The sequence below is a fragment of the Paramacrobiotus metropolitanus genome, unplaced genomic scaffold (genome assembly GCF_019649055.1).
Source record: "Paramacrobiotus metropolitanus isolate TYO unplaced genomic scaffold, Prichtersi_v1.0 Parri_scaffold0000001, whole genome shotgun sequence".
Classification (NCBI taxonomy): Eukaryota; Metazoa; Tardigrada; class Eutardigrada; order Parachela; family Macrobiotidae; genus Paramacrobiotus; species Paramacrobiotus metropolitanus.
In genome coordinates, this window is record NW_026570221.1 from 709,647 (window position 1) to 724,504 (window position 14,858).

At 47.4% G+C, this 14,858-nt stretch overlaps 1 protein-coding gene across 1 annotated transcript; it reads right to left on the bottom strand.

Annotated features, from left to right (window-relative positions):
- Positions 1–4,785: 4,785 nt before the first annotated feature.
- Positions 4,786–12,759, bottom strand: LOC129597564 (uncharacterized). Its single transcript, XM_055495211.1, has 4 exons — positions 12,538–12,759; positions 11,800–11,915; positions 6,526–7,282; positions 4,786–6,365 (listed from the first exon to the last, which is right to left on the bottom strand). Exons 1-4 carry the CDS (start codon positions 12,712–12,714, stop codon positions 6,012–6,014), a joined length of 1,404 nt encoding a protein of 467 aa, XP_055351186.1. The 5' UTR covers positions 12,715–12,759; the 3' UTR covers positions 4,786–6,011.
- Positions 12,760–14,858: the final 2,099 nt, after the last annotated feature.

The following is a 14,858-nucleotide window of genomic DNA, read 5'->3' on the forward strand; positions in this document are numbered from 1 at the left end:
TCATTGCACTGCTTGCACAATTTATACTAGTCCGAGCTTTGCAGTAAATAACTATTTTATACACGCGGCACTGCACTTCCTAGTTCCTACTGTAATTCTTAACTGATAGCTGATGCGACTGTACCATATTTTAAATTATATTTGTTAAACAAAGAACCTCTTCCAAATGGTTAACCAGCGGAATAAAGCGCGATCCAGCACTATTCCGATTTCAATTGCATCCTTGTTGGCGGAAAATCGGGTTTAAAAGGGTTGACAGAGTTGTTATGGCGCGTCAGCGCAAATAACTCTTTCCTTACTTACTTTTTGCTTAAACACAAGCCCGAAAGTTTGAAACAGAAATTTTGTTGGCACTTAGGGGAAAAACTTTCGTTTCGCTGATGATTCCCACTGCCTACAGGGCATATTAAAACTGTACGTGTGTAACAGAAGTACACAAACGTGCAATGATTTAGTGAATGTGATACCGCACATACCTAAATATATTCATTCCTCTGAATAGAGCAGCGAATTTGCGTTGACCTTTCGTTTCGTTGTTGCTGGATACTGATAAACTGCTGTCGTGTTTGCAGCGCGCTCCGGGTTTGGCATTGTTCACCTGACCGCGTGGCATAGTTGCGGTTGACACTGACACGGATCTGGTTGTAAAAGGTTGGAGATGTAGATGCAGAGAAAACGCAATAACATCCTGCATACAGATCCAAAGCTTGACAAAACAGATTGCTGATATCGACCTTTACGCTTTGCAGCGATAAACTCTTGACCACATATTTTCAGGCAGTGGGAGTGCAACGAGATAGTGAGAAAAACTAATATGGTCAGTACTCTACTCGTTCGCCACATTACGTATTAATAGCAATTCTATTGTGAAGTCGTTAGCTTCCGACCTGCGTTTATTTACTGATGTTCCATTTCTGCCTTGGTTCAAACTCTTTAACTACATATTTTCGAGCGAAGGTATTATATTGCACTGTAATTTAAAAACGACTGATTTTTTATCGCTCAGTGAGACAACAAGTAAGTATAAGAATGCACCTGTACGAGAATGCTGAACGATCGGTGTACGCCTGGAACGCTGTGGATGTGGAGGATAACGGACGGGTAAAGCACGGCCACGTCGTCGACGTGGAAAAGAAAGGGTCGCGTGTGATCGTTGATTTCGGATGCCCGACACAGCAAGCAGTAGGGATGAAATGCGGGAAGGTCATCGACTGCTCCAAGTGTGATTACGAAGACTCGCGCAGAGGAGACGACGTAGAAGTGCTGCTGCACGACGGCCCCGGTCGCCCGTGGACCTGGTATCCCGGCAGAATGCTGATTTCGGAGTTCAGGCAACTCCGTTCTGTCCAGCTGGTGGAGGTGCTGGTAGCCGGGGAGTGGCGTCGCGAACTGCTGCCCGGCGTTCAGATTAGGGATCCGCCAGGAGCAGCGTGCTTACGGGACTGCCTTATGCCGTGGAATTTCGTCACGGAGACATGCAGCGTGCCTAGCGGCTACTGGACTCTGGAGCCGTCGGCATCGGCGGTGGTGCTCCGGAAAATGGAACAGGAGCTCCAACTGCGAATTGTCAAGGTTCTCAGTCGGAAGATGCATTGTGTGCGGCGAGAAGGTGGCCATTTGAGGGACGAAGAAGTGGTAAATCGTTGTTATTTACCAGTGACCGTTAATGTCATCAGGGACGTGGCGAGGTCAGAGATAAGAGCGCAATCGGATCTCCACGAATACGGACCAGAATACGAATCCCCGCCTCTTTTGTATACTTTGTGGCCCTAATCACTTCAGAATACTTTTGAAAAGCACAAACTTTCAGTCTTGAACCGTAACGCGTTTCCGGATTGATACGGACTTTGTCTGTCTTCTTGGAAGTTTAGCTTTTAAACTTCCCATTACGTAGATGAAAGATTGCTCTTTTGCAAGCCTAAAACAGCCTGCGAAATCTGTTTCAGGACTCGAAAAGAAATTTTATTGATAACAAATGGTGCATTGGATGTTAAAAATTTGAAAGTGGTACTGATAAATTATGATTGATATGAAAATTCGGAAAGCAGTTGGTCCGAGTCACTGCCGAGGGCAACTAAATAATTTACAGCCGCCGACATTGGTGCTTGCCTACTTCCGGTCTGTGTACATACCTGACATATCGGATGCCCTGAGCACGCTATCGCAGTCCGTATTCGTAGTGTTCAGTTTACGCTTTAATACGAGTAAAAAAAACCCTGGCACCGGATGCGGTTTTCGATCTTTTGTGTGAGGGGATGTATGATTTTTTCTCCCTGAGGAGGGGGTAGCGAGGCGCCTAACCTCCCTCACGAGACGGTCCTGGCTGTTTTTATTAGGTTGTCGTTTTTTACCATTTCCATTATGTTTCTTTTTATCGTGTCATAGGCAGCTGTGTTTGAAAGAGAGCGAGAGAATCTTTTATTTTCCCATCAAATGTGCGAGAAAACCGACGCCTCGGATGGTGAGCCGAAGCGAAAAAAGCCGTTGAGAGTCGGTGAAAGCGGTTTGGCGCTGTTGCCTTTGGAAGTGCTGAAGGAGGTCTTCCATTCACTGGACACCGTCGACCGCCAGCGCTTTCGTCGCACCAGTCCATTGTGGGAAACCCTTCTCACTTCGACCGAACTGCGCCAGGTTATGCGTGTAACACGGCAAACGCCCTTCCGGTTACCGCACCCCGTACAGCTACATCGGGATTCCAATTACGCGATGTACTGCTGCTTCTTTAAGCACATCACGCGGGCCACCCGCACCATCTGCATCAGTGATATCGACGAGTACATCCTTAACAGCTGCACAATGAATGTTGCTGGTGAAGCGGTTGACGTTATTAGGAAAGCGCTCAACGCCGCCGGCATCCGCCTCGACCGTTTGATCCTGCGCCGGCGATCGATGCAGTTTTCGACTGAGTCAAGCAATAAGTGTCCTCGCTGGAAATTAAGCCGGATGTCACGCGACATGACCAAGAACATGTCTGGGCTGATTTCGTGCTGCGATCGGTTGATTTTGAAAGAATTCGGACTCACACTGGTAAACAAGGCAGGCGAGGCGGTGATGGGATTCAGTATTCCCGCTGCCGCCGTGGTCTTGGAGAGTGTCAATGAGGCGCAGATTGTGGACCTCCTCGAGGAACATCTGGAGTGCAATGCGCAGCCGTTGGATACGGAACGCATCGCCCACTGCATGGCCAGTCTCGCTGGCAGCCAGAAGAAAGCCAGGATTGTGAAGAAGGTACGGTATTCTCACGACAAGGAGTCCGTGTATATTATAGTGTGTTAAAACATGTGACGTAAGGTTCACTCAGATAAAAGAAGAGATACGAAATGTTATGAGGGAGCCCAGTTATTGCACCAGCCATAGGGTCGCGGCTTTTTAGGCTTCAAATCGTACATCATTACGCACCGCTCAGCCCTTCGACACCAGCAAAATGCAGTTAACAAAGCTTGCTTCGTGACACAGGCCTCACAGGTGATGTGGCTGGGACACATTCTAGACTGGGGATGCTGTGGGTCGGGGAACGTTCGATTAGGATACATTCAGGATATTCAACGGTCCACCGCAGTCCTAAACTGGAAATAATTCTTAATAGTATAGAATTTTAGCAACAAGAATCCGCAACGAAGAAAACCCATTTCACGAAATAGTAGCTAAGACGGCCACATTTTGGGGTAAAATCTTTTCCTATTCCACACTGAATTGCTGTTTTTATTACCGAACTGCAGCGGCCAAATTCCATTAACTGAGACTTAACAGGCTAACGGAGCGCATGCGTTCCCTTATGCGATGCACGTAGAATGGAATTACCGGCTACATGTGTCCGATAAATTCTGTCGGTCATTGTACGTTGTTTTCTAGCGTTGTGATGCCCGGAATCTAATGGTAATTCTGTAGATTTTCCGGGATTTTCAAAGCTGCGATCCGCGTCCGTCGGCACATTATCGAAATCACACGTGGACAACGGACAGTGTGACCGCGGTGGACATGCACCAGCTGAACAAATTCTGCCTGAATGCCTTAGCGTGCTGCACGCACAAGTGGTGTCGAGCATACACACCGGATGCCATCGCACATGTGGGGGCATCTAGCGATTCTGAATCCAACGAATCCGGATCTAGCGATGCCGAAAGTATCGCTTCCAAGTCCAGTCGTGAACTCAGCGATTCCAGCAGTGGACCCAACGACGTGAGTGACTCTGGAAGCGAATACAGTGATTCCGGCAGCGAAGCCAACGACTTCAGCGACTCTGAGAGGAAATACAGTGATTCCAGCAGTGAGTCCGTCGGTGGTTCCAGTGAATCCAGCGGCGACGAATCCGAGTAGTACTCAGTGAAAACATCTGAAGTTAGGCTTGTAGTTCATTGAAAAGTAGAGAATGTTTCCGTTCAGCACCGAAATACTGCGAGCATGCTCACTAATCTTCATTGTTATATGTACTTTTACCAGTTGTTTTAGCCGAAAATTTGTATCATCATGCGTTATAGGCATCCGATCGCCCGGTAGGGCAGGGAAATGTAGTTTTTGTCTTGTGGGCTGTAAAAACTGCCTTCTTCTTTTCAGTTTTTATTCATTTACATGGATTAATTCCGGCTGGAGCGCGTCTCGTTGCAGTTTTACGCGATATGTGTTATCGATTCAAGCGAAAACACATAATATCGAAGCATGTGCATGAAAGTTTGCGAATGCTGTTACTAGTATACGGTATTTTATATCGTGAATTGGCTCCCTTGTAAAACTTTGATTAGAAAAATCAAAAAACAGAAATCTACAAGTTCATTTTAGGTGGCAAAAGAGCACTGTTTTACTTTCCAAGAACGAATGGTTTATGGTAGATTAATCGATTTGCCTGATTATGGTTCGGTAACTTTTGCCAATTCTTTTCAATAATATGATATTCGTTAACAAAAAAGAGAAACCATGCTCATTCTCCGGTTTAAATTATGTTGTCAGCTAGTCAATCTAGAGAAAACCAATATGATATTATCATCGTGAGCTTGACCATTTGCACGGGATTAGTGTAGTCCCGGGGCAAACTGTACGAGCGCTACGTTTTAGCTTCATGTGCTGATTCTTCTTCTGATCCTTCGACGCTGTCGCTGGGTGGCGAGGACCAATCTGTGAAATTACCGACGTGGCAGGACAACACATATCGGCAAAGTTTATTTAAACGGCGCGCGTCCAACTCGTCCGTATTGTCCAGCAACCACTCTCGGTCCGTATACTGCGCAGATGGACGCGGATCATCAACTTGACACATGTACAAAATCTGCAAGAATTCCAAACATTTCATTCGACACGTGCTTTACATAAAAGAAAACCAAACGCAAGTGCGTTCTAACTCTACGCCTGCGTGAAAAGCCGGTAAGTACATTAACTAAATTGCCGTAGAAACGGTCGCCTTTTCCTCCATTCAGTCGTGCCGTCCGCCGCGTCAGTCGGTCCAAATCCACATGCTCGTCCCAACACAAATGTTTTTCGTAGAAATCATACCAGTCCACCGCATCGAAGGTTTTCAGCGGGAACACAGCAAAAGGAATGTGGAAATCCATGTCTGGCAAAGGATTAACATCTACCGCAACGCTAAAGGCCAATTAGAAATCCTTCCAAATCAGCCGCTCACAACAAGATTTTAGCTGGGCATACATATCATAACTGCCGTTTCGTAGACATTATACATATCCACCGCACTGAAGTTTTCTAGCGGGAAGACAGCAAAAGGAATGTGAAACTCCATGTCGGGAAGATGATTAACATCTACCGCAATGCTAAAGGTTAGAGAGAAATCTTTCCAAATCAGCCGCTCACAACAAGATTTTAGCTGGACATACCCTTCGCAGCTGCCGGCAGAGTAATCCCAGACAGAATTATCTTCTATTGGCATGGAAATATATCGTTTGTACATTATTAACCGGTCAATGCGGATGTTGGATGCTCTTAACACTTTCCCGATGTACACGATCAGTTCGCCCGTAACAGTGGCGCTTTCGTGTTCAAATCCGTCCTCGCGTTCGCGGTCGTCAGTGGCATCCCGAATGCAGATGGTCCGCGTGGTGGGCGTGATGTGCTTGAAGACGCAAGCATATGCGGCGTAATCGCTCGGCAATTTGCCATATACATCGTTCTTCAGCGAGATGCAGACTTCTCTGCACAGTTCCTCCAATCTCATTCCACAGGTGACAGACGCGTCGGCAACGCAAGCGCTCGATGGTGTCCAGTGACCTTAAGATCTCCGCAACAATCTCCGGTGGTAAAGCTAAGCAACCCACTTCGTCGATTCGCAAGGGCTGCTTTCGCTTAGTCTTTTCCACATATTCAGTTATTTCCGTCTCCTTGGGCTTTGCGTCTCGCTCTGCTTCATTCCACAATTCAGCCTATATAATGATGTAAAGGGGGCCGTCAGCACACTGACAAGTGACAACCATAATTCACCTTAGCTTAACACATTAATATCGACCGAAGCGGGAACGCCCAGGCCAAGCAAAGCTCGTACTTCTATGGCCAAAACTGTGGCTGTACTGTGCCACAACTTACTGAGTCTTCTTCAGACACCGGGGATTCGCTACTTCGTTGCAGATAGGTTATCGTCTGACTGAGAACCGCCAATATTCGTAAACCCTTTCCGTCGTTTTCTTCCTTTCCGGACACGTTCTCGAGCTTCTGCCGGAACAAATCTCTCGCTGCCGGTTCAGCCGTTGTCCAATAGCCTGGAGGCACGCTGCACGTTCGGATGATGAAATCACCTGGTCGAACCATCCCTAGCTGAAGGTCTTCACCCGATGGCGGCGGACATATCTGCTCGTAAGGAAGCAGTTCACGTGCATGCACCCCGCCCACCATGACCTCCACCGGTACCAGCGCGTAGTCACTCAAAGCCTCAAAGCCGGACAAAATTAGTTTGGCGGGATACCATTTCCAGGACTGATCGAGATGGCTGCGCAACAGCACCTGTACATCTTCATAATCGTCTCCGGCCGGGACGCTGCAGAACTCATTCTCTCTTGTTTCTGTTGCTGGTTGCGCCTCGCAGGGGTTAAACACTTTTCCGTATTCGACCAGTACGGAGTGCTGCGTTGCGCATCCAAAATCGATAATCAGTTGGGGCAGAGCCCCTGTAGTGTCGTCCAGCCCGATGACGTGGCCCACTTGCAGCACTCCGTCCACGTCCACGTTCACCGCATTCCAAGCGTTCAGCGATTGTTTCGTTGGTTGCCAGGAAGGATGGCAGCCATCCGGTCTTAATTCATAAATGTACATGCTGGCTAAAGACGAGGTGCAATCGATGAAACTTCTGTCGAGAATTAGAAATACCCATCAAAGAGAACAGAATGCTTAACGCAGTCTATCTTATCGCGCGACACCGGTTATCGTTTTCTTATCACACCAGTGCGTTCGTCGGACTGTTCGCGCTGATGAACTGGCCTCCGTCTAGTTAACTGTTTTACAGTACTCTAGTAAGTCCGTTACAAAGTCTTGAAAATGTTATTATCAACGAATCAGTGGTAATATTTAGGAGCACTTCCCAGATGGCCAATGCATAACCGTTCTGATGCAAAGCACGGTTTGGTAGCTGAGCTTGCATCGCGATAATTTTCTCAGACATTTTAGACACAGCTTGATCTTTAAACATTTTAAGCATATTCCACTACCTGTACATAAACGAACATTCCTTGCCTGAAACAAAAACACTGTTCGTCGCATTGTGTATACAAATTGGACCTTTCGGTCAATTATAGAATTTTCAATGTTGTACCAGAACCAGCTGTTTTCAGGTTTTGCTTTCTTGAAGCCTATAACTTATTGCATGAAAAATGTACACAATAATTATGATGTGCGTGATGGTTTGCATGTTATACATTGTAGTGTATGCAGTATGTACGTATGTACTCGTACAATTAATGTTGTACGAGTATTTCGTGAATGTAGATAAGTACTGTAAGTAATGCGCCGTAGCAACGGGACAGCAATGTCCCGTGTTGTTGATAATTATGTAATGATTAATTTTATTTACCGTATATGGCTGGTTCCTAACGAGCTGGCTCATAATACAGTAAAATCCCTCTACTACATACACCCTCCGTTCCCAGCTTTCTGAGTGTTGTAGAGAGGTGTATGTTACATAGGGGCTCTACCCCTGGGGGCGGTCGTAAACTTACTACCCAGGGGCTGCCATGTGTTGGTTAATAGTAACTAAGCAAGGTGCCGCTGACGTTTTGTTTATTCGTTTTATGATATTCCTAAAAAAAGGCTCTGCCGCCTCTGTTTTGCATACCTTTTCAAAAAACTACCGTATTACTGGCAGTTTATCCTTCAGAATGATCCGGTGTTCTTTAATTTTTGATCCCTTTTGCTGTTTTTTTTGTCAGATCTGGTCAAAGCCAGTAGAATACACTAAGCCTCGAAGCTGATCTTATCAGCAAAGCGGAGCTCCGCTGAGTTAGCATACGAGTCTACGGAGAAACGGCTGAAAAAGTTGTTTAAAAAATCGTATTAAATCAGCCATCCAAAATACGCAGGTGTGTTGCACGGTGGCCACCTGAAAGTTAACGTTATCCAGTTTTCTATGCACTGATCAAGTATGCTTTTTCAAACCATGAATTTTAAAGAATTTTCGTAGCGAATATCCATTCATCAAAATGTGAACGCACATAACCTGAATTCAGAAAGACAATATCGGGCGATGAATGGGATGAATAGGGCGTTTGCCAAAACATCCTGTATTACTTTCCTGGTTTAGTTATAATTTTTTTCAAAAGCTACATCCGTTTCGCCACATTGTTTTGTACACCTGGTACTGCAAGCACATCCCTCTATCTTGAACGGGGAATTACTTACGAATTAATTTTCACCAACCATCAAAGGAGGCTGGTCTGAGCTCCCTTCAAATCAGCGGAGTTGGCTTGAGGACGTGACCGTGTTATATGCCTGCTTCCAGGCTTTGTATATTCTACTGGCTTTGATCTGGTACATATACCTAGTTCAGAAGGAGCTGATTTCTTTTTTTCCACATCATTTGCTTTCTGCCTCTTGACGCATTTTTAAACTGTCAGACAAGAATGCACCTGTACGAGACTGCTGAACGATCTGTCTACGCGTGGAACGCCGTGGACGTGGAGCACTGGAGATGGACGGTATGCTGCAGTACGGCCATGTCATCGGCCTGGAAGAGAGCGACAGCATCCCGCCGCGTCTGATGGTCGACTTCGGCTGCCAGCAGGCAGACCTTGTGCCCTATGGGGAGATCTGGGATTGCTCCACTAATCGAAGCAGCAACGTGCACGTTGGCGCCCCAGAGGAGGTGCTTCTGCATGCCGGCCGAAATAGCCCTTGGAAATGGTACCCCGGGAAATTGCTGATTGGGTCGTTCAAGCACCTCAAAAATATGGCGCTGGTGGAGGTTTCGATGGGCGGACAGTCTGACCGCGAATTGCTTCCCCGCGTACAAATCCGAGATCCACCTGACCCGACCGTCAAGCCATTACTCCTTGCGACGGGTCATTACGTTATGCGGACCTGCAGTGTTCCTAACGGCTACTGGGCTCCACATCCGTCTGTAGCGGCGTCGCTGCTTCGACAAATAGAGTGGCACCAGAAGCTGCGATTTCTCAAGGTTTCAAGGCAGACGATGCTTTATGTGCGACACAGCCACCGAACGAGTTCGCGCGATGAAGATTCACTAATCGTGATTCGGTGTAAAAGCGTAGATGGTAGTTGTTTGAATCAAACTCTTATCGGTAGCCCGTCAATTTGCTGAGCGATATGCTGCTGCTTAACACAACCTGCTGACCACCAGATTGCCGACCGACAATTCGCTTTTCTACAATTTTTGTGCTCGAATTTTTGCTGAAACTATTTTGTTGACCTACAGCTTGTTGACCGGCAGCTAGTTCTGGTATGTTTCAGAAGCTGTTTCGTTGGCTATCGAAATGTAATCAGCAAAGTGCTGGTGTCCAGCTAAAGGTCGTTCAGCAAGCTGTCGATCATAAGCTGTCGGTGTGCCCTTTTTTGTTATGTTGCTTTCTGTTACTGTAGGGACTGGTGTTCGAAAGAGAAAGAGTTGTGCGTGCATTTGGCCTGGAATTACCCAAGGAAAACGAACAGCCGGACGACGGCTGTGAGACAGAGCAAAAGGGACCGTCAAGTGTCGGTGAAGGCGGTTTCTGGGTGTCCCTGGATGTGCTGCAGGAGATTTTCCAGTCGCAATTCTGACGTCGACGGAGCTGTGCCAGGAAGTGCATGTATGGCGCCGGCAGCCCAGCCCTCCACGGCAAGTGAAGTGGGACTGCAATTACGCTATATACGCATGCCTCTTCAAGTACGTATTGTAACGAGAGTAATCGAATGACCGCCTTGTTTACAGTATTGTTGGTTTTCTTTACTGTTCATTGGTTGTTGTTCTCACCGTGTAACTGAGTGATTTATCCTTCTCTTTCTCTACACTTTTACCGGGTAAATGTCTAAGAGAATGGAACAGACTTTTCATTAGAAAAAGACGTGAATGGATGCTTGCCCTGCTTGTTTTAGCTTGTAACCCGTGCTTGTACGCTTGTTGATTAAATGCCTGAAAACGACGTTGCTTTGGTTGACTCCTCGGGATGATGCACACATCATCCCGCTCGTCCTTGTCACCGTAAACCTACTTCCGATTCACTGCTGAGCTCACGCCCGGCAGTGCCGACATTTCCATCAACAGCCGACATAACCTCGTGGTACGGTCAACATGCCAACCCACTAGAACGCCGGCATAACCGCCCGCGTTACAGTATTTAACGCCCGCCATCCGCACAATCTGCATTCGCGGTAGCCCACCTCTCCGCACACAGGCCAACCGAATCCTTGTCGATGATGACGAAACCGCGAGTGGACGCTGGACTCTATAGCCGAGGTGGAGGTGGACCAGCTGAACCGGGTGTGTCTGCACGCCTTGTGGCGCTGCGTGCAGGAATGGTGGCTAGCATCCGCGGATGGCAAGCCGCCCTCCGTTCAGTCCAGCGATTTCATTAGTCAACGCATCCGTACTAGCGAAGAAGCCCTTGAGTTCGAGATTGAAGCGTGTGGAATTCAAGATTTTTATTAGGCTTGCTATTACGAAGTGAATATTTATGATTATTTTATTGGTTATTACTACTGACTGATTATTTTATTTAAATTACTACTAATTACTAATTTTTATTCAGCTTATTCCATTTTTCGACAGAACAGTGTAAGAGGAGGAGCACCAATGGTATCGTAGCGGTGATTTCATCGTTAGTTGACGATGCCAGAGTGGCAAGATCATTCTAGTGAATAGACGTGAATGTGGAGGCTTTTTCTAATTATGCTAGTCCATACTCCAAAAAGTTGTACATCAAATCGTAGTCCTAAAATGGGAACTACGAATTACGATTTATACAACATTCCTGGTTGCGGTTTCCAGGATGTTGTAGCAATGTTGTGCAATTTCTACTTTCAGCAACACTTTCCGACCATACTTCAGCCACAACTAAAATTTAAGCCAACCCAGCACAGACCCGATTGGTTTGTACCGGGCCCAGACTCAACCTCTGACTCTGATTCTGACCACTCAAACTTTGACTCTGACTACTCAAAGTCTGACTCTGACTACTAAAAGTCTGACTCTGATTCTGAAGGTTTCTGAAAGTTTCTTAGGTTTTCTTAGGGTTTCTTTAGGTTTTTCTTAGGTTTCTTAGGTTTTCTTAGGTTTTCTTAGGTTTCTTAGGTTGCTTAGGCTTGTTAGGTGTCCTGCTGCGGTCAGAGTCAGACTTTGAGCAGTCAGTGTCAGAGTTTGAGCGGGCCTTTGTACCGTACAGGCAGAACCGATTCAACTTGGCCACATCCACGCCGGCCACATTGTACACACACCATCGGAATCCACGGTACTGCGCGGATGGACGCGGATCGCTGGTCTGATAGTCGCGGAGAATCTGTGGAAACAGCCACTTGGTGCAACGCATTTTAGTACCCGATCAAATATCAGAAAATGGAGATGACTCATCGCAAATTTAGCGTTTCTTGCCCCTACGTTATCGTACGACCTCTGATCACGATAAAACACCATGCAATCGTTGTCTATTCCCGACATTTCTCGGCTTTTACTCGAAACGATACCGAAAACAACCGAAAACTTTCGTCTTGTCATAAGAAACGTGCCTCTGTTTTTTTTTTAAATACTGCACTTAAAACAGCAGTTACCAGCATACCGCGAAAGAAACATTCTAAAAACCGTTTATTAATTTTCGCAAGCAATTGTTCCACACCGGAAGTAACGCTTGTGCTAAAACGTCGCAACCATTACACTGCGTCTAGCACGATGACGAATTCACTGCTCTCAAGATTCACGGTAATCATAAAGGATAAAAGCTCATATTTCATCATTTATAAGGATAGTTTCTAACTTAAATCGATATCTGGCACACATCAGTAAATTTCACTTATGGCAAATGCATGTGGAGCGAAAATAACTGGCACTGCGCCCCGTAGTAGGGAGTTGGAAACCCGTGAATTTTTAGAAAATATAAATTACGGGACAAGGCTGTAGATGCGTACCTTCATTACTTTCTTGGCCTTCTCTCGGCTGGTGATCAGACTGGCCAGGCCAGTGGCGATACGTTGCAGATCCAACGGCGCCCCGTCGCAGTGCAGACGCTGCTCCCACAGATCCACAATATTCGCCTCACTGGCCTGTCCCTGGACGAAGACGGCAACCGGAATGCGCGACTCCATCAAGACCACCCCCGTCTTACTTTCCACGGTGAGACGACAATCCTTCAAAATCAAGCGGTCACACACCGACCACACCTGGGACTGGAGCGCGGAAATCTCGGTGGACAGCCGGTCCAAAGGGTGTGTCCAGTGCCATCGCCCATAGGCTGACTCGTCCAGCCCTACCGAACGCCGGTACAGGACCACACGGTCGATGCGGAGGCCGGCGCCGTTCAGGACACTTTTAATCAGCTGCAGCGCTTCATCGCCCTGTTTTGCAATGTTCCAGTGGCTAAGGGAGAATCCCGCGGTATCCCGGATGCAGATGGTGCGGGTGGTCGGCGAGATGTGCTTGAAGATACAACTGAACATGACGTAACTGCCACTCAAACGCGCTCCCGACGAATGGTATGGCTGCTGTCGGGACACACGCAGAACGTGGCACAGCTCCGCCGAGGTGAGAAGAGCGTCCCACAGCTGACAGGCGCGGCGACAGCGCAGACGGTCAACCGTGTCCAGGGAATGGAAGATCTCCTTTAACACTTCCAATGGCACCGTCACACCGCGCTCACTGACACTCAATTTTGGCTTTTTCCGTTTCGGTGCATCGGGCTTTTCGGCTGTCTCGAGGAATTTGCGGTGGAGTGACTTATCGCTCCAGTCACTCTCGAAAACGTCCGCCTATGGAAAATAACGGAAACTACACCGAAGTCCAGCAAAACACCCCAGCAGCAACAATTTCTGTGACGTTTTGCTTTTCTATCCTACTCTACGTATGACTGGTGTCACAGTGGTGTGTAACGGGTTGTAATGACGTGACTACCCTAGCATATTCGATGTTCTACAACGGGTAAGGACATGTGAGAGTGCCCATTTACAGGCTCCTATACTCGCAAATAAATCAAGTAAATCAACAAGTCCAAGACACGAACTTACGGGATGCTCGTCAAACTTATGGCCCGTCCCCAACGGCGAATCGGGCAGCCGTCGCAAATACTGCATCTTCTGGCTGAGAATCGTGACAAATCGCAGCTGGAACATCTTCTCATATTGCCGCAGCAACCATGCCGCCCGACGGCGGTCCATAATCCAGTACCCGCTGGGAACACGGCAAGTCCGTATGAAGAAATGGTCCGCTGCCAGAGGCGTCCGCTTGCCTGCTTCTGCCGGTGCATCGCGAATCTGTTTACGGGGAACGAGTTCGCGACGACTCTGGCCAGCCATTACCACCTCCACCAGCACTACCTGGTGCAGATGCTTGAAGTCTGGAATCAGCATCGTCCCGGGGAACCATCTCCACGGTCGCTGTGGGCCGTTGTGCAGAAGAACCTCCACAGCAGTTCCCTTGCCAGCGTGACAGTAGCGATTGTTTGAGCAGGCGAAGACCCTACCGTAGGGAACCAGCACGGTCTGCTGTGTCGGGCATCCGAAATCAACAATCAGACGCGGCGGAGAGTTGTCGTTCTCATCCAGGGCGACCACGTAGCCGTGCTGCAGCTGACCGTCAATCTCCACATCCACTGCGTTCCAGGCGTACACTGATCGTTCAGGATTCTCGTAAAGATACATTCTGTTCGGAAGGACCTGTACTGAGGCTGTACGTAATTCTATAGGTATGAGCAGATGTGTGATGCACACTGCTGGTTATCCACCGACTTGGAAACAAGAGCTTATAATTAGCCAGGTATGAAACCAGCAATTATAGGAGAGAAGCAGAGAATCGTAATCTTTCTAGAAACAATGCCAACGACAGCAAGGACCAAGAAACAACAATAACAATATGAAACTGAACAAAGTACTGCACAAACACCACACTTCAGCTGCCAAGCATTGATAGAACGGCAACGGTAGTCAACGACGGCCCGCGCTGAACCGATTTTAACGTAACCGCTGCTGAAGTGCGCACTGTGTTACTTCTGCAGTGTAACGGAGATCCGCCCTCTGTCAGCGGGTACGTTAAGGCACTGCCAATTTTAGCTGGCAGACTCAACAGAAACATGAGTTGGCACGCCTGACGAATGCCAGATATGAATCCAAATTATAAACTACCGATACAAACATAAGAATTATTTACTTTTCTCCTTTTTAGTGGTCTTAAGTCTTGAGAGGAGTGAATCTGCCATGGTGGTAGACGTAGCGCAGTGGCAATCGTTCATAGCGCAACT